Source organism: Crocuta crocuta, unplaced genomic scaffold (genome assembly GCF_008692635.1).
Source record: "Crocuta crocuta isolate KB4526 unplaced genomic scaffold, BGI_CrCroc_1.0 scaffold2, whole genome shotgun sequence".
Lineage (NCBI taxonomy): Eukaryota > Metazoa > Chordata > Mammalia > Carnivora > Hyaenidae > Crocuta > Crocuta crocuta.
Window position 1 is genome coordinate 6,653,865 of NW_027528640.1, and position 26,991 is coordinate 6,680,855.

At 35.4% G+C, this 26,991-nt stretch overlaps 1 protein-coding gene across 1 annotated transcript in view; it reads left to right on the forward strand.

The window, feature by feature from the left end:
• PTEN (phosphatase and tensin homolog) overlaps positions 1-25,432 on the forward strand; it is an 89,147-nt gene extending 63,715 nt beyond the window's left edge. The window contains exons 6-9 of the mRNA XM_077755230.1: positions 14,124-14,265; positions 19,019-19,185; positions 21,856-22,080; positions 24,113-25,432. Coding sequence (XP_077611356.1) covers positions 14,124-14,265; positions 19,019-19,185; positions 21,856-22,080; positions 24,113-24,298 — 720 coding nt within the window. The 3' untranslated portion in view covers positions 24,299-25,432. The remainder of the gene's footprint in view (positions 1-14,123; positions 14,266-19,018; positions 19,186-21,855; positions 22,081-24,112) is intronic.
• Positions 25,433-26,991: the final 1,559 nt, after the last annotated feature.

The following is a 26,991-nucleotide window of genomic DNA, read 5'->3' on the forward strand; positions in this document are numbered from 1 at the left end:
TAGTATGTTTGAGAGCAAAATGCAAATTCTTGGGAGAACTTTCACAGTGATTTTCAAGGGATTCATTTCTTTGGATGGTAAGTGATAAAATATGTTTATATTTCTTACAAAGAGATTTTGTACAGTTCTGTGTCTGAAAAGGAAAAACCCAAGATACTCCAGTGAGAGAGAGAAAAACCCATTTCATTATAAGTAAAAAATTTATTCTGGTTTTAGTAATGTTTACAGTCAGGAAGGCTGTCTTCCACTGTAAGCTGATTTCTTTTTAGTTCGGCTTCAAAACACGCTAAGTGATCATTTCCATCATTTTAGCCAGGTGTTGCATTGATTGATGGCTGATTTCTTTTCTCCTTCCTTATTTCTTGTTTTATTTGTCTTTGTGACTTTTTCAATTTACATCTAAGGAATGCAGAGTACTGTTTACTGGTGCTAGTTTATAAATTGAATCTTAATTTAGTCCTTGATCTTGGTGAGTGTTGACTATGACATTGCCTTACACTTCTGTGTGTGGCACACACCTGGGATGGTCACAGGGGCCCAAGTCGTGGAGTGGAGGCTGGAAGGTCTCCGCTCTTTACTGCGGTTCACCCTTTTATCTAGAGGGGAATTGTTGCTTTTATTGATTAAAAATGTTGAAGGTAAATTGTTGTACAGTGAAGCAAATAAATGCAGGCAGCATAGGGGAAAGAGGGTGAATGGGAAGAAGACTATAGAGAAACAGGTCAAGTCAAAGTACAGTTGCAGAAGCAGTGGTAGGAGTTTAGAACAGGGTTCATGAGCAGCAGGCATTTTGGTTGTAGGAAAGAAATCAAGTAAAAAGAATTTAAAATGAAAATAGGAAAGCTATATAATATGGAGCCAGATCACTAGATTTAAGCTCGTGGCTCTGGAAGTATTTATGTTCCATACCTTCCAAAAATATGATGAAAGCTATAAATGGTCTCTCCCTGAAAATGTTCATGATACACATGAACATAAAATATTGCTTATAATTTTTAATTGCACTGAAATTTTTTAACATGGAAAATAAAAGGAGTCTTCATAAGAATTGTGTCCCTTTTTTTAAATGCAAAAAGCAGTGACCACTACTTGAGAATGATGAATAGATCTAAGTGGTAACAAATTAAACCAAATTGAGGCTTAATTCTGCCCAATAGTAAGTTTTAATGAAAGGGCTGCTGTTACTTAGATTTTAAATAATGCATTAAAACTATGTCATTGACTTTTACTTGACCACTTTTACGTGATCTTTGATAGCCAATCAATTTTGACTTTGTTTTTGTTGAAAACAATTACTTAAAACCCTATCTCACTAAAGTATGAAAGAGTAAATGGAATCTGTTAGATTCTTTTGTCAGATGAAAGTAGGGTTGTGTCAAAAAATAAGAATTCTTTCCAGATAAATTCATGTTACATCATTTTCTTTGCCTTTAGTTAATGAGATCATTTTTGGCAAGATCCTGACAAAACACTATGTTAGAGAAGGAAAGGATTATGACTTCACATTTTAGTTTTAAAGTTGGAGAGTTAGACTGTGTAAATGAGTTTGTATTTTATCTAGTTAACAGCAGTTAAAATCTCTGACTTGTAGAATTTGTCTTCTGAAACCAGTGAATTTATGTGTAGCAGAGCATTTCATAATTGCTCCCACTTCTTGACAAAACCTCTTGAGAAGCCCTTGATTGAAAGTCTTGGCTTTCCTGAATTTGGCAATTTTCATAACAGTAGATTTTTTGTGACAAATCCTCTTGCAAAGTCTGTGATTCAAGGCTTGGCATTCATGAAGCAGTAGCGCACTTTCACAACAATAGATAAGATTTCTCTCAGGATTGACGGTAGAGTCTTGCACCCCAGTGCACAGTGATGAACAAAGCAGTGAGTCACAGTGACATGCGGAGCTCTGTCTTTAGCAGAGCAATGACACCAGATGTTTTGCCAGGCATTAAGGTATACTCTCTGTCTATAAAATACTGTGATTTCTTTAGAAATGTTTTTCGGGGAAGGAAACTTCACCATTTTGAAAATGTTAATATCTCCTGAAGTTTCCAAAGAGGATTCCAAGTATGTGTGTATTTGTTGAAAACTAGTAGCTGGCTAAAGTGAGAAGTCGTCATCCAATACTGAATGGAAGTGGTATTGCAGTCCTTTCAGGACCTGCTTCATAGTTTTAGAAAATGAGGTCAGTTTTTTTAGATTGGATAAATTTATTTGCTGGAGATACTATTCTCTTGCAAGATATAAAGGTGTTTGACCTTTTTAAAAGTATATGCCTTTGCCACATTCAACTGCAACTTTCTTGTTTGTTAGACATTAATAACCATCAGGATTTTGAGTTGGTGGTACTTAAAGGTATTTTTGCGACACTCTGACCTTTCCTAATCAAGCTGTGCTCTCACACAGTCTCTCTTTCTCTCCCACTTCTCTCCCTCTCCACACTCACCCACCTGCATATACGTATATACTCTGTCTGATGTAGGGCTTCTTCAGGAGAGTTGGCTAAATGCTTCTGATGGTGAGAACCAGCCATATAAGAAGTACTTGTGATAGTCTGTCCCATCATATTCTGGGATAAAAGTAAAACCCAAGGGCACTTCAACAGTTTAAGTTAAATCCAAGAGAAGCCTTCATAAACAAAAAGTGAGGACATGTTTTAATTTGTCATTGGCAAGATATTTTAATCCTCACAATCTTTTTTTTTTTTAATTTTTTTTAAATTTTTATGTATTTCCAGGAGAGAGAGAGAGAGAGAGAGAGAGAGACGGCGTGAGCAGGGGAGGATCAGAGAGGGAGATACAGATTCTGAAATAGGCTCCAGGCTCTGAGCACAGAGCCCGACGCGGGGCTCGAACCCACGAACCGCGAGATCATTACCTGAGTGAAAGTCGGACGCTTAACCGACTAAGCCACCCAGGCGCCCCAATCCTCACAATCTTATAAATATTGTCAATTCTGTTTCTCTGTAGAGGTGAAGAGAGATTTGGTAAAATGGCAAGGCCCATGGGATAGTATTGTGAAATAGGGGCAGAGTGAAAAGATAGCAAGAGAAGTGTTTATGGAAATAAAATGCAGTCTGTCCTAGAATGTGACTGTCCCCACGTTATCAGCAGAGTTGCTGCAGGCACACTGCTCTCTTCATCCTCTTAGAGGTTGGACTTCCCCCAGGAGGAAGGTAATGGGCTAATAGAGGATGGAGGTTTGTGTATACCGTTAAGGATGTACTCTACTCTGTTTGGCTGTTTCATTATATCAAGACTCAGAGTTAAGTAATTTAGCCAGAATTGATCACTTTTAGCATCTTGGAGTCAAATCATCAAGATCTGTTGTGCTTATTAGTCCATAATTAATTAATATACACAGACCATTTTTGAATGAATTATTCATAGGGTCTAAAGAAGTGTGCTAATGTACTCTTACCTTTATTTCTGTGTATATGTAAAAAAAGACAAAAAAAAAGAAATTTACGAGCAGATGCTGTTGATGAAGTTGTATGTTACAAATGGTTCCATTTGTATCTTATGTTGAAACACCTAGATTAGAAAGCTAGATTAAAGGGATAAAGATTATGGGCATAAGATTATGAATCTTGTTTGCAGGATTTTTTTCTTATTTCAAAAATGATAAAACTGATTCCCAGAAAGATGAATTGCTTTTATTAAAGAAGTGCTATTTTATTAAAAATAGTTAATGATGGCATTCAGGGTGAAAGTTGAGTCTCCTGACACATTGTTGAACTTTTTTCTCTACTATCCCAAACTACAAAGGGATTTTGAGACTGTTCAGAATTAATCTCTGTACAGGGACTAGCTCTCCTGAAAAGTCATGTAATGCTGATGAAATAGGCCTATTTTGACAAGGCTCATCAGTTCATACCCATTTTTGCTGATGCTTGGGCATTTAGTGGCCCCTGGCTCATGTAGGAAAAAGGCAGCTTGAAGTTGTTGGTCTTATAGATACAGTGCTGCAGTCTTCCTTTACATCTTTGAAATTTGTCTAAAAACTTTCAAATGTATCACATGCTTACCTAATGGTTACAGTGCTAGTGAAATAGTATATTTTTAGTCTTGAATGCATATAATCTCATCATAATAAATGAGCTGAACATGGTTAAGCTATTGCTACACAGCCATGGGGTTCTTCTGGGGAAGTATCTTATAATAGAATTGATTATCGAAAGTGGTTTTATTCTTGAAACATCTGCTAAAAACTTACCCTCTTGCCAGTATTTCCTTTTAGTCCTCACAATCTGATAATATTGTCAATTCTCTTTCTCTGTAGAGGTGAAGAGAGATTTGGTAAAATCTCTGTAGATGTGCATTTTTAAAATCGTGAACCATTATTACAAGGGATACATATATTTGTTACCAGCTTTTCAGTTTATATAGGATTACTTTTATTAAAACCTTATCTTTAATGTTATTTTGCCTGTATCCTTAATTTCAGTTGTAGAGAAACATTAAGAAGCTGAAGAAAGTTGGTATATAGGCAGGCATATTGTTTCTTCTCTTTTTCCTCTGTTTCTTCTCCCCGCCTCCCTTCCCCCTCCTTCTCCTCCTCTTCCCCACCTCCATCCCCCGATGCCTACTCCCCCTTGTTTTGGAGAAAGAAGAGCCAGTTGTCATGTTTTAGTGAAGAATTTGTGGACTTGGCAGAGTCTCTCCTCAAAATAATCTAGTGCAGTCTTGCCATTTCCTCGGCAGACTTGGGGCAGATTTGATAGCAGAGTGGTGGGTGGGTGCCAGGTGACCATAAAATGTGCCACTGTGTTAGCACCGCCCAAATAATACTTCAGGTTTTGAGTGTTGCAGAGAAGTCAAAGTACAACTGATCCATCCTCTGAAGAAAAACGTTTTCTGAGAGTGGGATAACCATTTGAAAGTAAGAAGAGTCCTTCTTTTATTGGCTAATTTATAAGAAGGCAGCTGGGTTATACTTGCCTAAAGTTCATTCCTTTGCATAATTGATCCTTTTACTTTAAAGAGTGTGTGGCAGATGATTCTAAAACAAGTTTTCANCCCGGTCCCCATCCCTCCCATCTACTCCTGTGCCTCCCAGTCCACACTTAACACATACGCACCAGAATGAGAGTCCGCTCACAGCAGTTATTACAACCTCTGAGAGACAAGTTAAAGCATCCTGCTATTGCTGGTAAGGATGTATTTTGGAAAGATTCCCTAAATTTCAGAAATCAAAGAGGCAGACTTTCATTATATGACAGACTTTCCCAGAATTTCTGCCACTCGCCTCTCTTCCCGTTGCCTTCCCCACTTCTAGAATGGTGGCAGGTAAAGTAAGCAGTGATCATTGTTTGCTTTGGTTAACCTTTTAGGACAAAAATGTGAGTTTCAGAGTTCCTTTTTGTTTTGCCTTTGAAGTTATTAGAGATAAAGTTTCTAAAATGATCTTTGTATATGAGTTCATTAGCTTATGTAATGAAGACTTAAATTTTCTAGAAATAACAAGTACTAATAACTTAATTCTAAGTGATCCCAAGAAGAAATTTTCCAGTTTCTCCGAGGAATGAATTTTTATGTACTCTTCATATAATCAGGTTACTTTCTTTCTAGTTAGTTGCTAAATTTCGCCATATGGTAACCTAGTAAAATTTTCTCATTTTTTCCTCATTTAATATAAACTGCAATTCTCCTCATTTTCACTAAAACAAAACAAACTCCTAACGTAACATTCTTTTTCTAACACATTAATTCTTCTGGGCTAAACTGTGTTCCTCTAATACATGATATTTAAGCCCGTTATACAATCTATATATTCATAAAATTATAAGCTCTTTACACATTGAAGAACTTTAGCGATGAGTTAGTTCAGACCAGTTGTAATATAAATGACCAAGTAGATTTGTAAAAATCAGTCTGTCCTAGGTAATTTCATCTGTCTGTGTAATGACTCAAAACTATATCTCCTAAACTCAAATCCAGTATTCTTTTTTCTTTTTTCTTAAAAAAATGTTTGCTTATTTAGAGAGAATGCACACATGCATAGGCAGAGGAGGGGCAGGGGTTGGGGGTGGGGAGAGATAAAATATCCCAAGCAGACTTCATGTTGTCAGCACAGAGCTTGATGTGAGGCTTGACCTCATGAACCATGAGATCATGACCTGAGCCAAAATCAACAGTAAGACACTTATCTGACTGAGCCACCCAGGTGCCCCAAATATAGTATTCTTTCTACAATACTGTCTTCTTCTGTCCAAATTATTTTTCTTTATTGAACCCCAGAGTAGAAATAGAAAATTTAAAAAGAAAGTAGCTATATTATGTTAGAATGCTTTCAGTTTCCTCCCAGAAGCCCAACTTAAAAGACCTTAAACCAAGGAGACATTTATGTTGGATTATATAACCATAAAAGCTCTGGCCTGGACTTAGATGCTTAACAGGTGTCCAGAATCAATCAATCTCTCTCTCTGTCTCTGTCTCTCTCTGTCTCTCTGTCTCTCCTTTCCTCTGTATATGGTTTATTTTCTGCCAGGCTCTCTGCAAATAATAGCAAGGTATGACTCCTAGTAGCTCCAGGTTTACCATCTGTTTACTTTAACAACTATAATGGGAAGAGAGCTACAATTTGAGCAAAAAATTCCTAGATTAGGTGCTAATTTTACCTGGATTAGGGCATGTACCCATCCTCCAACCAAACATTATGGCCAGTTGCCTGGAACATTTATCAAGCTGAAGAAGAGACCCCACCCCACCTCCCCAAAACCTTTTGGAAACCTAGCTTTCCAAAGAGGAATGGCTGTGTAGAGAGAACAATACCAGTTGTTTGCTTTGTATTATTCTCAAGGATTCTGTGGTTCATGCACCACTATTTTTAATACATTACTTACAATTAAGTTTCCCAGAACTGAAGCACTGTTCTACTCTAAACTTTGGAGATTCTTCATAGATGGGGAAAATCATATTCTAAGAGATGATGATTTCTTTCATATTACCTTGTTAGTTTGTGTTCTATTAATAAAAGCCAGGACATACGAGTGTAAAGTTCTAGAATCAGTCACATTTAGGTTCAGGTCCTGGTTTTCAACAGGATAAATATGTGTGCTGGGACTGTTTTCTTATTCTTGAAATAGAGGTGATAGTATCTGTCTTATAAAATTGTGGTAGTGTTAGGGATAGATGTAAAAATATCTGGCACTTAGTTCAATATATAATAACTACTGCTGTATGTTGTCATTGTAATAATAGCCATTCCTAGGAGCTAGATTTCTTTTTTTTTTTTTTTAAATGTTTGTTTATTTTTGAGAGAGCATGAGCAGGGGAAGGGCAGAGAGAGAAGGAGACGCAAAATCTGAAGCAGGCCCCAGGCTCTGAGCTGTCAGCACAGAGCCCGACACGGGGCTTGAACTCACAAACCGTGAGATCATGACCTGAGCTGAAGTCGGCCGCTTAACCGACTGAACCACCCAGGCGCCCCTAGATTTCTTCTTTGTTGAGACATTCTGAAACATAGATTTTCAAGCTTCAAGCAAACACTATTATTTTAAAACATCAACCAGTGAAACATTTACTGAAGTAGAAAATTACTTTTTTAACTGAGGAATCTAGATTGTGAATTCATCTTAGAGAAAATGACCTGAGGGTACCAACGCGCGGAATATGAGCAAAACATTACATATTTTTGTGTTGTGGTATCCAGGTGGTATTCTGACCTGGAAGTACTATGACAGTATTCTAGATTTGAAAGGTTTGTATAACCTATATTTTTAAGTTTCTGTTTTTTTAAGAGTTTAATCACATACAAGAGGTTTACGTAAAACAATTCAGATTAGAAGAATAAATGATCTATTAAAGATACAGCAGGCAAATGTAAATTTCAAAAACAGATGACAGGATACCATTATCAGAGTGCATTTACAACAAGATGTATAAAATTAGATCAGGTATGTCATTTTATATTAACACAGGGAGTACTCCTCAATGAAGACTTAGCCGTTATGAACTCTTATGTGCTAAACATAACATCACATGTAGTGAGCAAAAGCTGGAAGAAATGAAAAAAGTTGATAGTAAAAGAGTGATTATAGGAATGTTTAATATACTTAAGCATCAAGAAGGTACAAAATAAGTTCTATAGATGACTTGAATAATATATTAAAAATTACCCCATAAAATGCAACTTTTTTTCTTTTTTTGTCATCCACAAAACAGTTACAAAAGATTAATAATTCATTAGGCCAACTACAAAGAAAATTTCCTCTTCAGGTAGAAATATATAAGCTTGATTATACTTCAGTCATGTTAGAGATTTTTTAAAAAGTTTAAATCAAATTAATCGTTTGGAAATTTAAAACCAGTTACTTTAAATAACTTTGGGTCAATGGAGAAATACAAATAAGAGATTATTAAGATAAAAACAAGTAGGAAAGAGAAATTAATAAAGATGGAAATATAAATTTGTGCAGTAGCAAACAAACCATTTGCACTAATAATTTTAAACACTTGATTGTATGAAAATGCCAGTAAAATCAATATATCTCTTTTTAAAGCTCTTTTCAAGGAAAAAGGAGAGGGAAGGGAAACAAATTATAACTAAGTTTGATAAAGGTGATAAAACTACAAGGTGGAGGTAACTAAAAATTATATCTCAGTCTGTGCTAATGAATTTGAAATTTTCAATGGGAAGCAAGTAGTTTTCAGTGAACATCACTGCTTGAAGACGAAATACAGAATTTAAACAGACCATCCAAGTAATCTAAATGTATAGGAGCCTTCAAGGTGTACCTAATCTGAATTGCATTTCAGGTGGCTGCTATCAAACCTGGAAGTATCAAATAATTATATTATCTAAGTTGGTCTAGGTGTTAGAAAATAGGTAAAACTTCCCAGATGGCTGCTTGCAGATTAATTTCCTTAATCTAAAAATGATAGCATAGTTAAAAAACCCAGCAAATATAAAATGGAAGAAATTAAGTACTTCGGTTTGGCCAAAAGTAAAAGCACATTCAAGGGTGTTATGAGAGGTAAGAGTGGAAAAGAGATTGGGCTGTTTTTTTGTTTTTTGTTTTTTTAATATATGTTGCTATGGAACTAGTTTGTGATAAATTTTCTTATTTAGGTAGGCAGTAGGAAACCAGTTAGCATTTAGTATTGTTAGTGTGATTAAATAAAATTAATCACAGAGTGCTCTAAAAATAGTTTGGAGAACAGATAAATCAGAGGCTGCTAATCAGTTGGCTATTGCAAAATTTAGGAGGTAGCTGAACTAGAATAGCCACAGAAAATTGGAACTGGTATTTTGAGAAGTGTTTCACAGTCAAAATCTGGACTTTGTCATCTGAATAGACATGTAAGAATCTAAAATGTATATTCTAAATGAACTTAACCTCTGGTTTGCCTTTCATTTTGTGTGTACAGTGTGTGTGTATATGTTTATGTACTGTGTGTATATGCCAGGTAGTTGATACACCGACCAGTCTCTGCCTTTACTCTGTTGCCTGGACCTTTCCTGTAGTGCTGGGGTTTCCTTACCCTTTTTTTCTATAACCCTATGTATATCACTGCTTTCAGATTCTTTCCTTTACTCTAGCAGGAAGAAGATGGCGGGGTAGTATCAGTGGTTGAGTGTAAACTCTGGAGTTGGAGCTCTAGGGCAACATTTAGTTTCATTACTTAAAAGATGTGTGACCTTACCTAATCTATAGAATGGTATTACCAATAATACCCACTTCCTGAATATTAAATTACATTTATGAAAATACTTAGAACAATGCAAAGAACATGGTAACAATTCAATAAACAATAGTGGTGGTGGTATTAGAAGAGATTTTGGGTTCAGGTGTTGGAGAAAATAGTGAATATCATTAATAGAAGTAAAAAGAGTTTGGTCCATGCAAGAATATGAAAACTTCAGATTTTGGGTATGGTGTGTTTTAAATGCTTCTTAAGTTTCTGGCTAGAAATGTCCAGCAAGGTATTAGAGATTCTGGATTGGGAGTTGGGAATGAAGTCATATTGAGAGACACAGGTTTTGGAGTTAATCTTTAAGATTGATAATTAAACTACAATAATAACAGAGGATTGACAAAGAGGGGCTCTCTAAGATCAGATTTTTGAGGTATGCCTACATTTAGGCACAAGAAGAAACAAGATAGCCAGTAAGGATAGGAGAAAACCTTTAGAGAGTGGGTCCTATGACAGAGGCAGAGAATTTTCAAAATGGCAACAAAAAGTGATCCAAGATGGGACTAAGAAAATAGGAAATGACCATTAAGAAATCAGCCTCATAATAACAGATTCCTATGAGATAAGGAGTGGAGGTTTACCTTTTGGAGTTGTTTTTGTTGTTGTTTTTTGTTTTTAAGAGAGATAGCAAGAGAGCATGTACATGAATAGGGAGAGGGGCAGATGGGGAGACGGAGAGCGAGAGTATCTAAATCAGGCTTCACACTCAGTGTGGTGCCTGACACAGGGATCAGTCTCACGACCCTGGCATCATGACCTGAGCCAAAATCAGGAGTCGGACACTCGACTGACTGAGCCGCCCAGGCATTCCTCTTTTGAGAGTTTATATAGAGAAAGAGGATGTCAGTTTGAGAGGGATACAAGATTTGGGGACAAGAGTGTGAATTTTCAGTCTTCACATTGTTTATTTTGGGTAAAGGATAAGGTTACCTGAGCTAATTATTTGGAGGAAACAGGTAGAGAGAACAAAGGCAAATGCCAGAGAGGGGTTAATTAATAGAACACTTGCCAACCTGGAATCTAGGCGAACATGAAGAGACACTTGTACAAAATAGCAGGAGTGAATAAATGTTAAGGTGGGAGAAGGTAATTTGGAGAGTGCCCACACTGGATGACCTCAGGGTTCCCAGTGAAGAAGGAGCTAAATTCATTGAGAATGATGTCTGGGACAGGATAGAAAGAGAGATGGTTCAGCAGAGTGCAGAAATCACTGTGGTCGAGAGTTTAATACGTGCATGCGAGAACACGGTATTGAATGATAGAAATCAGGAGTCGATGACCAGAAAGAGGCAGTAAGAAGTGGGCTGAACAACAGCGGGAGGAACAGCAGCCTCCTCCTGAGCCCTTCCTCCTGGTATATGAGCCGAAGGGGATGCCTTTTGTGATGATGGCCAGGAATGTGGTGTTAGGTAGATCTAAAGAATGCTAAATGTAGCTAAAATTAGAATGTTTTAAAAGTTGTATTTGAAGGGGGAAAAAGGTTAAGAATATAAGTAATTTTCTTCCCATTTAGAGTGGGTCATTTAGTGGTAGAGGGTGGAAATATACTTAGTTATAGACCAGTTTAGCTTAAATGTTCTTGGTTCATTTAAATGAAAAATGGAAATTTTGAAAACATACAGTGTTTTTTAATCTCCAAGAGCTTTAAAGTTCAGCCCTCTTTTCATATGTGTAAAATAAATTTTGAAGAGCGTTAAAATGTTCATTTCTTAGAGTTTGAAAGATATTTTATATTAAGTCTTTATGTTCAAAATGCTACAGGTAAAACATGCACATAAACCGTGTTTTCAGTATATGAATTCAGGAAATATAATATTTGAAGTGTTATAAATTGCGTTGTCAATTTAGTATGGCAGTTGCATTCAATTATTTCAAAATCTAGGTAACAGTTTAATTCATTGTACCATTAATTAAATTTTAGTGTGCGTCGTGGCCATAAGAGATGGGGATAGAGAGGAGGACACGTTGAGGCCTGGGGTCCCTATATATTTGAGCCTTCAACCTTGTTGTTTCTACTAATCGCAGTGTATTGAATTTGGAAACTACTTTGGTTGTTGGTGCTGGTAGGTAGGAGTTACAAAGTTAAGCTACAGAAGCCTAGTTATGCATAATTTGATGGTAAAATAATTAAATTTAAATTGTGCTTTTCAGTGTTTTTCTTTGAGTTGTGTCAGTAATTTGGTTATATTTACACACAAAGTATTCATGCAGTGTTTTGACCTCTAGTACATTCTTATATTCTTTCTCTATACATGTGCCTAGTCTTTTGGGGAAGGGTTGACTCAGTATATAAACAGCTGCATTATAGATATGCTACCAATCACTTGCTACTTGAGAAAAATTAAAGCTTTGAAAACCTTTTAATTATTCATACAAATTTATACCAAGAAGATAAGAAGATGTCACTTGTCATTCCACTAAACTCCAGTAAAATAATTTGACACCTTGGTCTTATATACTTCCATTGATTTAATTTTGTAAATTTTATTTTATTTATAGACTAGATCTTAAATTCACATGGTTCAGAAAAGATTCCTCCCTGCCCAGCCATTTTCCATCTGCTATTTCCCCCAACCTGCTTTGCAATCCTGTGTTTTATCTTGATAAAGTATGTTGTTTGCTGAAGTAACATTAAATAGTGTGTGTAATAAACCACTTTAAGTTTAAGCACTTTTTAAACTTCAACATTGACTTTTAACATTAATTGTCATAGCAGCTTTTCACAGTAACACTATTTTACTACTGTTTCTTTAAGAAAATAGAACTAAAATTCCATTTCTTCTGAAATTGTACTTTAAATATAGATAGAATTTCTAAAACTGCTAATTAGGGTTTGTGTAACATTTTTGTCACTTTAGCATGCTTTTGTGTAACTGTATTTAGTGTTTAATCCTTGTGAGAATCCTATGAAGGAAGATAGGCTTTGTATTAATTGTCTTCATTTTCCCGAGGAAACAAATCAGAGTTTGTATTTTGACCGTTAGCTTTCAATCCAAGTCTTCTGATTGTAGGGTGTTTGCACTGGAGCCAAAATCTTAAATCATTTGTCCTGATTTTGAAATGGCTTTTTTTATCCTTTTTTTTTTTTTTGACATTTTATGTATTTTTTAATTGTAATGAAATTATGCTAACTTTTAAAAATTACTGAGAATATCACAGTGAATACCTGTTTACCTGCTATTCTGTGTATCTGTCTTTAAACTTACAAATGTACCTCATTACTTTTCTTTAGAGGGAAGAAAAGCATTTGTGTCCAAGAATTTTTAACACGTTGGGAAATTTAGAGGGCAATAATAACTTGAAAATACAGCTGATTCTTTTTTCTCTTGCATATACTTTTAAGTTTTCTGCAAGTCACTTTTATTTATCAGACATCTTAATGTTACTATTTGCCTTCTATTTCTTTTTTTTTTTTTTTAAATTCTCTTGGCTCTATATTTCAATTTATTTTGTTTTTTTTTTTATGGTTTTTTTTTTAATAGTTTATTGTCAAATTAGTTTCCACATAACACTCAGTGCTCATCCCCACAAGTGTCCTCCTCCATGCCCATCCCCCCCTCCCCCCACATCCATCAGTCCTCAGTTTTTGTCAGCATTTGCCTTCTATTTCTAAGTTAAATGCTTAAGATTTTTATGAAGTCAGTCACACATGTAATAGGAAAAGAAACCTCAGATAAGTAACCCAATACCTCATTTATTCTGCATCATTAATAAATGCACGGCTACAGACATTAGATTTTTAGATAAGTGAAGGGTATTTTTTTAATAGCACATGGATCGTATATATCCTTAGCATTTGTAATACTTAAGTTTCCTCATACCTTATGTGTATCCCTGGTTTCTTCTGCGAGGAGCTACGTGTAGCTCTGGGTCATCTCAGGTACCTCTGCTCTGGAGCTCTGGGCTCCATTCATACCAGCTGTATGCTCTTGGTTTTGTTGGGGTCTGAGGCCATCACTTCTTGCTGCTACTATTTCTGTCTCTTACAGATGCTATATCTTCATGTAGTCTGCTGATTCTGATACACTTTTGCCTGAAAAATAACCAAGCTTTTGAGGAATTGTGTGTTTAATAAAAGTCCATACAGTCTTGTGGGAGGCCCTGTGTGTGAATAGCACTGCTGCGGTGGCCTTTGCTTATTGGGTGTCTGGGGCAGGGCATTGCTGTGACCGTTGAATCAATGAGGGTATTGTGATAATTATATTTTAAGGGGGAAAGGTAATTCTGATATTTTCCTTTGAACTGATATTGCTCGGATTTACTCTGTTGTTGAGCTGGATTTAAACATTAATCATTTAAGGTCACATTTTTAATGTATATATGTTCCTCAATGGGCACAACCCATGTACCATAACGATTTAGTGAAATAATTACAATGGAATTTTTCTTTTGAATTTGGATTGTCTTTTTTTTTTTTTTCCTGTCTACCAGGGAGTAACTATTCCCAGTCAGAGGCGCTATGTATATTATTATAGCTACCTGTTAAAGAATCATCTGGATTATAGACCAGTGGCACTGTTGTTTCACAAGATGATGTTTGAAACTATTCCAATGTTCAGTGGCGGAACTTGCAGTAAGTGCTCTAAATTCTCATCCTTCTATGTATGGGAACACTTTTCTGAACATATCTAGAAGTTTACATAAAAATTTAGACAGAAACTTAACTACACCTAACATTTATGCAGGGGTATATATGTCTGAAGTATCCAAACTAATGAAGTAGCTTAGTTCAGCACATTGGACTAAGGAAGCCAAGAGCAATGGGTTTTAATGTCTTGGAAGTCAAATTATATTTATGAACAACATTTTTCGCTGCATCTACCAGATGCAGCCTAAATTGTGATTAGATAACTGGAAAACCTATCCCATTAGAGATCTACCATCAGAGTAGTAGTGGGATTCATTACTTTATTGGTGCTGCGGCAGGGACTGATTCCTTCATATCTTAGGAGGACTAGACAGTGATAGTAATAGTGACTGAGACAAGAAAAAGAAAAAAATGATAAGACATGGTGAAAAGCTGAAGTATGTTGAGTGAATAGAGTTGGGTCAAAGTGTATGGAGTATTAGAGAAAACCTGGATTTAGGTCCGAGTTCCCGTTCTAGCTCTGTCATTATGTACTGTGTAACCCTGGGCACACCATCTACCTGCCTTTGTGTTTGCTTATCAATAAAATGAAGATATTTTGAAATCTGAAACTTCCTAGATACATATAAAATACAATAATGTCAGTGGTGTCTGCCTCACGTTGATTTCTGGCTTACCCTAACCACTGTAAGCCTCCCTCAGTCACTCCAGTCCTGTTCTGCCTCTCAGCTATTCTTGGCCAGAGTTCTTAGCTAGACTGATAGGAGCCTTCATACCCTGACCTAGAGCAGTTAGTCAAGAGAGAATGCATAGAAGGAAGTATTACCCAACTCCGTGAAAGATCAGACTATTTTCTGCTTTTTCCTGTATCAGAATTTTATCAGAAGCATATTAGCTTCTGTCTTGGCGATGATTAATCATGTTTTCATGTTTAAGAAATAAGTTCTATTTATTTATTATTTAGAGTGCAGTTTTGTAGTTTGTAGATTAGATACCACTACATTATTTCTTCAAATACCTCTAATGATATTTCAGTGAGATTTTGTAATTTGTTAGTGATTTTAGTTTTTAGCTTTAAAGTTTTGCTTCTTGAAAATATTTATGTAATTAAAAAATTTCTATCCCTAAATTAATTTATACCTGGGAAATTAATTTCTTAGTTGTGTTTATTTTTTTCAATTAGGTGTAATCGCCTTCATCTTATCTTCCCTGCGTTCTTAGAGCTAGATAATTTTATCACAGAACGTAGATTTATTAATACACCATGTTCTAGCTTTCTGCGAGACCTCACTGATGGTTTTGTCATCTCAGTGCAGTTTTTAAACATGCTGATAAGAGGCGCAGCATAGGGAATATAGCAATAGTATTGAAATAGTGGTACATGGTAACAGATTATAGCCACACCTGTGGTGAGCACAGTGTAATGTACAGAGTTGTGGAATTACTGTGTTGTATACCTGAAACTAATATAACATTGAGTGTCAGCTGTATCAGAACAGTAAAGTTTTTGATAAAAACAACAACAACAACAACAAAACTTGTAAACGCAAGGCGCTGGACTGTCAGAGGTGATTGACATAGGGACTTAAATTCATAGAGAAGAAGGAAGAAAAAAACTCCTGCTCATCCTATAGGATAGATAGCAGATTTAAGAGCCAAAAGACATGTATAACACATTAGGGAGATTTACTGAGGGAAAGAGAACATTCAGTTCAATAATCTTATTATCTAGTGTAATTTCTTTCACATTGACCTCTTCTAGCAAAAATCTATCCGTTGTGTTCTGCCTGCCTACGCTTAAACATTGTGGTGGCTTTGTCTTTTTTCGTCTCTTCTTAGTATTACATTTAAACTTTTAAAATTACTGACTACTGAAGTCTTTTTAATCTTGACCAATTTTCTAGTTCTCCATTTATGCACTGTGATTTAATACTATGTAACGAAGCTGTATTGTAATGAAAGCAATTCATAATTGAATGGGAGATTATATGTTTAAATTATAAACGGTATACTCAGAAAAATACAAGTTTTGGGGATTGTCAGATAGTTTCATGGAGGAAGTTGGCTCTTCACTGAACATTAGAGAAAGCATACAGTTTAGACTGTCATTAAAACTGGAGGAAGTATTACAGGCAGTAGGAAATAGCTTGCATTGAAGCACAGCAGTAGGAAATGAGCTGGGCAGAAGTGTAGACACAGGGAACAGAAGAGGAATGGACTGTGTGGTTGACTGGAGGACCCTGAAGGGGGATATCAGACTAGATGTGATAAGTACTGTGGCATCAGTGACAATTCTAGAGGCAAATGCTGTGTTTTAAGTATGGCCGTGTAGGAAGTAGTGACTGCAAATGGGGGGAAATGGTGGAAAGGATAGATAGATAGAACTTGATTAATTTTGGCTTTGCCATTTATATCTAGATATTTTGTCTTTTGCTTTTGGCCACCTGATTAATATACAGAAAAGGGAAGAAACAAAAGTGAATATCAGTGAGACTTGGAGACATGAATGTTTTGGGTTTTAAACATGTTTTAATCAGGTGAAAGTGAGCTGTTTACGTGAAGATAGTACTTGAAAGTATGGGTTTGACTGTTAGGTGAGAGATCTATCTGATACTTTGGGAGGCGTCAGGACACAGACATAGTAGTTAACCAGCCTTCTCCGTAAGTGTGGTGCGGGGCTGGAGCACTGTAAGGCTCAGAGGGAGACGGAAGGTGAGGAAGGAGACGAGGAATTGCAAGTTTGGGTTCAGGAGGAAGATAAGGAGTCAGTGAAGAAAAAAACTTGAGAAGATAAAGTATTTTCTGCAAAGTTGTCAGGGGTTAGCAACCTTTTTTCTTATTTGATAATTGTCTTAATATTTCTAAATAAAGGAAAAGTTTCTCGACTTTTTATGTCTGAAAGGGTTAAAATGTTAATAAAAGATGATCAGTGTGATTTTTCTGTCAATACTATATCAATATGCATATGTCAAGAAATTTAATTCTGATTTTTGTTTACCAAGTATTGACTTGTCACTTCTTTAGAACACAGTCCCATCAAAGGAAAAATATCTGAATTGTGCTGGAAGTCAGCAGAACTATACTATTGTTGGACTTCTGATAAGTTAGGTGTTAGCTATCTAAAATAGGAAATTAACAATACAAAGAAAATTATTTAGTGATTTGAGGAAATTTTTTCCACTTATTTTTGTTAAAACTTTTTATTTTTTTTTGGGAGTAAATTCAAAGTAACACTGAACTTTAATTAGCTTATGAATTAATTTTACAATTCTCGAATTCCTGAAGATACACATTTTAGTTGTAGTTTAATTGAAATCTGGCTTATGCAGTTAATATGCTGTTTAAAGTCCTAAAGTCAGGATTATCAGATTCTGAAATAGGAGTTTGAATTAATAAGATTACAAGGCATTTTCATCCTGGCCAGTTTTTATCACAGCTTTGAAATTGTACCTTTTTGTTTGCTTCTTCAAGCTAGAAAATTTCGGAATCAGGTAAAGTCCTGTAAAATGGCTCATTGTACTTTGAACCTTTAGTCAAAGAAGTGAAAATTATTGACAGATTGTTGACTCCCTTTTTTGGAGTGCCCTTTTTCTCATGATAAATGCCTCTCAAATTCATATTAGAAAAACCCAATATGCTATTGTCAAACCTACTATTTATTATGTGAGTGCTGATACTGCTTTAGGTATTGCATAGATGGGCCAACACATGTTTATTAAACCAGAAAATTCATCTAGCTTGGATAAGCTTTTTGCTTTGTTCTCAGATGTTGGCCACATTGATAAACAATGTGATGCTTATTTTTTATTCTTTAAGGAGGATGCCTTTTTGTGTTGAGTATTTCATGCCTCTGTGTGTGTGTGTGTGTGTGTGTGTATGCAACATATATGAAAATTTCCAGTACTATATGGAGGCTTAGGATTTTATTTCTTGATTGTCTTGGCATACATTCTTCAAGACCCACTTCTTATTCATAAAGTTACTCACTAAAACATGTAGTCCTTCCCTTTATTTTGAAACAGACAGGGACCAAAGCCAAAATACATGTTGAAGAAAATGAAGTTTGTTTTGGGGGAGGGTTGTGCTTCCATTTGTGCTGGAGTCTGTTGTATTTCTTTGCGGATATTTCAACTTCTTTTCTTCCTGTTTCTCATGATGATGGCTATATATACCTTTAAGAAATTAAATGTAAGCTATAGGTAAAATAAATCATGATTAATATGTTTTATAAATATTGAGTCTTGTGTTTATGGAATTAGAATAACTTTGTTATAGATTATGTTCTCATGCCTCTTGTGAACATGTAGTGGTTTGTACTTGGTGGGTTTTGTTACATAGTAGAGACTTTAACATACTGCAGCAAATATAAATGCCAGAAAATTATTGCAGCATTTTAATTATCAACCTGATTTATGCTAGATATTTTACAAGTTAATGTTAAAGTTTGGTGTTAACTGCAGTGCCAGAAGTCTAATGTTGGGACTTACTACTTGTAAAATAGGTTGATTTTCATACCAGTGAATAGAACCTTATGTTGAAGGTATAAATTAGAGAAACTTTTGGACTGATTATATTTTTTGACCTTAGTTTTTCCATTGATTTGTCTTAGATGAGGGTTATAGGTGCAGAATTATGTTTTGTGTATACTGCTAATAGTAATCGTTTAAACAGTGTTTGACAGTCTGGCATTTGAAGGCATTTCCTGTGAAGTGATGCTAATGTGTATCTAACCATGCAGATCCTCAGTTTGTGGTCTGCCAGCTCAAGGTGAAGATCTATTCCTCCAATTCGGGACCCACACGACGGGAAGACAAGTTCATGTACTTTGAGTTCCCTCAGCCGCTGCCTGTGTGTGGTGACATCAAAGTAGAATTCTTCCACAAACAGAACAAGATGCTAAAAAAGGTTTGCACTTTACTCATAGTGGGAAAAATACCCAGACTCAACTGTACCTCGCATAGCGACCTTAGATCTTTTGCTTAAAATATTTGGTTAGGCAGAAGTCATTTTGTAAGGAGAGATTACAAAATACATTTTATGACCGACATTCATGAATTTTAACTGGTTTTCTGTTGGATCTGCACACGCTTTGCTTATTATAGCATTGATGAGCTGTTCTGATGGTAAAAAGTCTTACTAGAAGGAAAAGTCCTTATGACATTGTAATTTGAGGTGGATGTTCTTTAAGTTGGGTTATGCAGAGAAATTTTGTAAAAATATTAAAGATTATATACCCCATTAAATCAGTTATAATCCTTCTGGAAAGGATGATCAGTCACTGAGAAGTTAGCAAGGGACTATCAGCTTGTAAAAGATTTAGGGTATATGTATAAAGATGTGTTTCATGGTCTTGCATAATGACACAAACTGNCATTTTGCTTCATGTTTCCTGACACCAGATCATTTTATATTTAGCTTCCTCAAGTTTATCAAATATTTTGATTTTTAGGTAGAAGATCAGTTAATATGTAAAGGAAGTAATAAAGAATGAAAAAAGGTGGTATTAAATATGCAGATTTAGGAAGTTAGTGGAGTGTGCATCTTACTGAGCTATAGTTAGGAATGCAAGAGCTCATTCTTAAACTATCTTGACTTACAATACTGAGTGAACATTTAAGGTGAGTGTGCCCAAGGTGCAAACTTTTGGGGTAGCAATGAACAAAAATACTACCTTTGTATGTTGGTACTGCTCATGGAACATGCTAGATAATGTATTGCCAGTCTTTAGACATTCTCAGTAATAGGACTGATTTAGTTTTCTTGATATTTACCTTTTTATAAAAAAAAAGTTTATTACAGACATTTTATTTTTTTAATGTTTTATTTATTTCTGAGAGAGAGAAAGAGAGTGAGCAGGGGAGAGTCAGAGAGAGAGGGAGATACAGAATCTGAAGCAGGTTCCAGGCTCTGAGCTAGCTGTTTGTACAGAGCCTGACGCGGACTCGACCCCACGAACCGTGAGACCATGACCTGAGCTGAAGTCGACACTTAACCGACTGAGCCACTCAGGAGCCCCCAAAAGTTTCAATTCTACTTTGTCTTATCCAAAGAAATACAGTCTCCTATATCCAGAATCCACATAGCTGGGAAATTACAAAATGTTAAGCTGGTTTTTTTTCACCAGAAACCCATGTCCTACCTATTTTGTATAAATAAAAGTTAAATATATTTCAGTAACTTTGGAAAATTATTTTTCAATAATCTAGGAAGCGTTAGCAAGTGTTTAAAATTAAGGTAAGTATTTCTTTCCCGTCTATTTGCTATAAGACTGGTACAGACATAACATTTTATATTTTGCTTTTAAAAATAGGCACCTGCACCACTGTTTCCCTGTCTATGCCTTTAGGAGTACATAAGTTCTTACTTAAGTTATCATCTGTACATTACTTTAATACATGTAAAATTGAAGATTAGACCAATATTTGTAATATATCTGTATCTGGGATTACTTTACACTTTTTTCCATTTTGTGTGATTTTCCCTATGTGTTACAAATGTTACCATGATTTAAACAAAAACAGTTTTAGTGCAGTCAGTATCTATACAGAATCCACACTTTTGGAGATTTAAATATTACTAGCTTATATTCTTGTGACTCAACTTATGCATATAGTTACTAACTTAGTGACTTTGCTAAAATAACTGAAATTAATATTTTTTAGAAGACATATATGACATTGCTAGGTACTATCAAAAGATAAAAAGACAGTTAAACATAAGATACTTACAGGTCTTCCCATCTTTCTGGGAAAATAACAAAACTCAAAGATAAATTAGAATAAAAGATTTAAGTGGCAATTTGAATGAGATGAGATGCCACAAGGAGGCTGCACAGTCATTAACCGCCAGGTGATCCGTCTGTACAGGCCAACTTCCAGAAATTAGGAGGAGAGAGAGAACATTTTCTGTGTTGGTCAAGAAATGTTTCAAGTCATGAACTTCTGATGCGTTTTTTGATTAATAAGACTTCGTATTATTCGTAAGACGTAATTTTTTAAAAATAGCCATTTTATAACATAAAAAGTCAGAATTGTTGATCTTCCTTCCCCTATATTATGAAAGTATTCACGCATATAATAGTACTGTCATGTGAGAAACAGGACCCACTTAATATTTGTATTGCTTCAGAGTAGAAATGTACCTGCCTTGCTTCACCGAGTTGTGCTGACATTTCAAGAACCTTTATTAAAGTAAATTTTGTAATAGTTAACTTGTTGAAATAGAGGAAATTAAATCCACTTACAATTTTATTTAATACATATGAACTCAAAACATTTCTTAACATTAGACAAGAAAGGTGATATTTAACTTAAGGCTTTAAAACAAAAGTAAGTTATTTTAGAACTTGTGGAATTCCATTTTTGGTCTAAAATTTGAATGAAAGAATAATCTTATGTGAATTAGATGTGGTAGATAACCCACAGATTGCCAAGTATTTGTGTGTTTGTCTTTATTCAGCATATCAAATGACACATGGCTTATGTTTATTGACTTCTTGGGGCAATGTTAAATATGATATATTTTCTTCTCTAAAAAATTTACAATCTGTCTTTTTTTTTTTTTTTTTTTTTTAAGGACAAAATGTTTCACTTTTGGGTAAATACATTCTTCATACCAGGACCAGAGGAAACCTCAGAAAAAGTAGAAAATGGAAGTCTATGTGATCAAGAAATTGATAGTATTTGCAGTATAGAGCGTGCAGATAATGACAAGGAATATTTAGTACTCACTTTAACAAAAAATGATCTCGACAAAGCAAATAAAGACAAGGCCAACCGATACTTTTCTCCAAATTTTAAGGTCAGTTAAAAACATTTTGAGGAGTTGGTGAGTGGCTCTGTGTGTGTATGTATGTCTTATTTTAGGTATATAGCTGGTGAAGGAGTTGGCATGACTAAGTTTTAAATTAAGTACTGTTTAGAAGCATTATGTATCAGTAACTCGAGTTTCTAACAAGGATGCACACAGTAAAACAACTGTCTTCTGTGTGGTTGTTTGGTGAACTCTGTGGCAGGGGTTTGGGGAAGGGAGTTAAGTTTAAGCAGGACAGGAAGTAGGAATGGGGAAAGAAAGATGTAGAAGGGAACTCGGTCATTTTGGAATGACTTGTACGGAATGTTCTTACAATTCTTACTTTTGTCCCCTTCCCATATATTCTCAACTCTGCAGAGTGATCTTAAAATAGACATGATTGTGTCACTCCTGTTCATACTTTTTAAAGACTTTGTGGTTTTTAGATAGGAACTACAAGGACCTACATAATTCAGCACTGGCCTCCCTCCTACATCAGCCCTAGCCACGTTAAGTTTTTAGAAGTGTCTTTTAGAATCCACAGGTTTCCATTGATGATGGTCCTTTATCTAAGTCTGTATTTTCCTTAATTACTAGCTTTTACAGTGTGACTTCCTCTAGTTTTATTGTTTTCTGTTTTAATATTACAAGAATATATGTTTGCTATTACATATAGAAAGTATTTCAGTTATCAGTAAACAAGTACCATATCATGGGAAGTGCTTACGAACAAATAAAGCAGAGATGGGATAGAGAATCATTTGATCATTTGGTGTGTGTTTTTAGGTGGATAGTTAAGAGAAGTCTTCTCTGAGCAGGTAACATTTAATCATGGTCTTAAATGAAATGAGTGAGCTGCACAAATATCTAGGGAAAGAAGGAAGGACAGAGACAGTTACAAAAGCCCTGAGACAGGAATAATTTGGGTTGTTGTGAGGAACAATGGAGGAGTCATTTTGACCAAAGCACATAAGTCTGCATGTGAAGACATTGGTGTGTTTTCAGCACAGAAAAGATGTAATCTGAATTCTGTCTTTAAAAGTTCATTCTGTCCACTCCTTCGAAATGTAAACTGGAGAGGAGAGTAGGGAGAGGAGGCAAGAACGGAGCTGGGAAGTGAGTCGAGAAGCTGTTGCCATGATTTAATCCAGCAGAAATGGCAGTTGCTTGGACTAGTGTGGTGGCTGTGCACGATGAGAAGTTGTCAGGCTGGGGACAGATGGTATTTTGAAGGTGGAACTGAAAGGAGTTACTGATGGAATGCATGTTGGGTGGAAGAGAAGAACTGATGAAGACTGTTGGATAATGGGGGAGAGGCTGCAGATTTAAGAGAATGAGCTAGGGACTTTCTGCCAGATCTCCCGGAAGCCTCACATCCACCACCTATTAGATATGTGGCCTTCAGCAAGTCGCCTGAACTTTCTGGGCCTTAGTTTCCTCTCCTTTAAAACAGAAGTTCCTGCCTTGTTGAGTTAATTTGACAGTTAACTCAGCTGTGCCTATAAAAGCCCTTGGTCCACTGTTCAGATCACTGTATGATGTTCTTCCCTCAAGGGGAGGTTTTTAGGGCTGATGGGATCCTTAAACATTGTTGGTCAGTATTTTTATAATATAGTATTTGTATTTGTTTAGTATTTGTACCAGAAAATAAATAGGGGTTCAGACTGGTAATAAGTGAAATGTTCTTTTGGAACTCAGCTATTTGTACATTGAATTTTGAGATCGAAAATACTTTTCGTAAACTTGATGAACTTCAGTTTCAGTGCATTTCTTTTGTAGATTTATTTACTCAATGCTTGCAGCTTATGCTTATTAAAGACTAGTATATTAACATCCCAGTATATCTTTTCAGTGTATTATAAGAAAGAACATAGAGGTAATCTGAAGAAGAGGGTTATTTAAAAGGCAACTGCCTTTTAAAGATCATATTTGTCGTGACACTTTTAAAAATGAATCTGTTAAAAATATCGATCTTTACTAAGTAATTTAAGATTAGTCAGATTTATGGATTTTCCATTTAAACCTTCTCTTTTTTCTCTAGGTGAAGCTGTACTTCACAAAAACGGTAGAGGAGCCATCAAACCCAGAGGCTAGCAGTTCAACTTCTGTAACACCAGATGTTAGTGACAATGAACCTGATCATTATAGATATTCTGACACCACTGACTCTGATCCAGAGAATGAACCTTTTGATGAAGATCAGCATACACAAATTACAAAAGTCTGAATTTTTTTTTTATCAAGAGGGATAAAACACCATGAAAACAAACTTGAATAAACTGAAATTGGACCTTTTTTTTTTAAATGGCAATAGGACATTGTGTCAGATTACCAGTTAATAGGAACAATTCTCTTTTCCTGACCAATCTTGTTTTACCCTATACATCCACAGGGTTTTGACACTTGTTGTCCAGTTGAAAAAAGGTTGTGTAGCTGTGTCATGTATATACCTTTTTGTGTCAAAAGGACATTTAAAATTCAATTAGGATAAATAAAGATGGCACTTTCCCATTTTATTCCAGTTTTATAAAAAGTGGAGACAGACTGATGTGTATACGTAGGAATTTCTCATTTTGTGTTCTGTCACCAACTGAAGTGGCTAAAGAGTTTTGTGACATGCAGGTTCACATCCTGCCCCTCTGCACTTGTGGCAACAGAGAAGTTTGCAGTTGGCTAAGAGGAGTTTCCCGAGGGTTCGCTACATTCTCATGCATGTGTTCGGGTCGGGGATGGAGGGAGTGCTCAGAAAGGGATGGGTTTCACGCTGGACTCTGGACCGTACGCCATCTCCAGCTATTTACACGCACCTTTCTTTAGCATGCTACAGTTAACTAATCTGGACGTTTGAGGAGTTGGCCGCTGTCACTGCTTGTTGTTTTGTGCATTTTTTTTAAAGCATATTGGTGCTAGAAAAGGCAGCTAGAGGGAGTGAATCTGTATTGGGGTACAGGAATGAACCTTCCACAACTTCTTAAGAATCCACAAATGAAGGGATATAAAAATAATGTGGTCATAGGTAAGAAACACAGCAACAATGACTTAACCATATAAATGTGGAGGCTATCAACAAAGAATGGGCTTGAAACATTTTAAAAATTGACAATGATTTATTAAATATTCTCTCACTTGTAATGACTGCTCCATCTCCTGTGTAATCAAGGCCAGTGCGAAAAGTCAGATGCTATTAGTACCTACATCAGTCGACAGCGTACACTTACGTTATTAGTTTTCAATCATATACCTGCTGTGGATGCTTTGTGTGCTGCCTGCAAGCTGCTTTTTCCTTATCGAATATAAAATATTTTGTAATGCTGCACAGGAAATTTCAATTTGAGATTCTACAGTAAGCGTTTTTTTTTTTCCTTTAAAGATTTATGATGCACTTACTTATTCAGTCCGATAGCCATCAGCCGTTCCGCCCTTTTGACCTTACACATTCTAGTACCATGAGTTTTGCAGTTTTGCACATTTTTTAAATGTCATTAACTGTTAGGGAATTTTACTTGAATACTGAATACATATAATGTTTATATTTAAAAGGACATTATTTGTGTTAAAAAGGAAATTAGAGTTGCAGTAAATTTTCAACACTGCACAAATAATAAGGCATTTACTTTTTCAGTAGAAATTGTCCCACATAATGCTTTTATCGGTTTTTATTGAAAGAATAGATTTTTTTTTAATGTGCAGTGTTGAATCATTTCTTCATAGTGCTAGAGTTAGGAATAGGGCTTCAATTTCACTTCTTAAATGTCATATATTTGATATGCCCAGACTGCATATGATTTTAAGCAGAATACAACTACTATTGTAAAGCCAATGTGAAGATATTATTAAAAAGAAGTCCCCCCGCGGGCCCCCCCCCCCGAAATTTGGTGTCTTTCAAATTCTACCTTAACTTTGAAACATTGAAATATCCAGCCAATATATTTCTTAATGGTGTAAAATCTCATTTTCAATAACTTATTGGTGCTGAAATTGTTCACTAGCTGTGGTCTGACCCTAGTTAATTTACAAAAACAGATTGCATTAGGACCTATTAGAGCAGCATTTATAGAGTTTGATGGTAAATAGATTAGGCAGAACTTCATCGAAAATATTCTTAGTAAATAATGTTGACATGTTTTCCATACCTCATCAGTTTCATGCAACAAATAAACAATTTCTAAATTTTTAACAAAGCTCTTAAGATTTACACATTTGTATTCAAACATTGATATACAGAGAATTGATTGCTCCTCAGTTAAATTGGTAATGTTAGAGACAACCGTTCCTAAGATCTCAGCATTAAAATTTATACGCCACCTTTTCTTTCATAAAAGCTGAAAATTGTTGACTAAAATGAAAATCAACTATTCATGTTTTGATGATAGTTATTAATACTGTTATTTGTTACAGTTTTGGGCACAGTATATATTAAAACATAACTTGTGTTGTTCCAATATGTAACATGGAGGGCCAGGTCATAAATAATGACATTATAATGGGCTTTTGCACTGTTATTATTTTTCCTTTGGAATGTGAAGGTCTGAATGAGGGTTTTGATTTTGAATGTTTCAATGTTTCTGAGAAGCCTTGCTTACATTTTATGGTGTAGTCATTGGAAATGGAAAAATGGCATTATATATATATATTATATATATAAATATATATTATACATACTNATTTGACAAGAATTGCTATGACTGAAAGGTTTTTGAGTCCTAATTAAAACTTTATTTATGACAGTATTCATAATTAGCCTGAAATGCATTCTGTAGGTAATCTCTTTGAGTTTCTGGAATGTTTTCTTACTTAGACTCTTTTGGATGTGCAGCCGCTTACATGTCTGAAGTTACTTGAAGGCATCACTTTTAAGAAAGCTTACAATTGGGCCCTGTACCATCACAAGTCCTCTGTAGCTCCTCTTGAACATTTTTT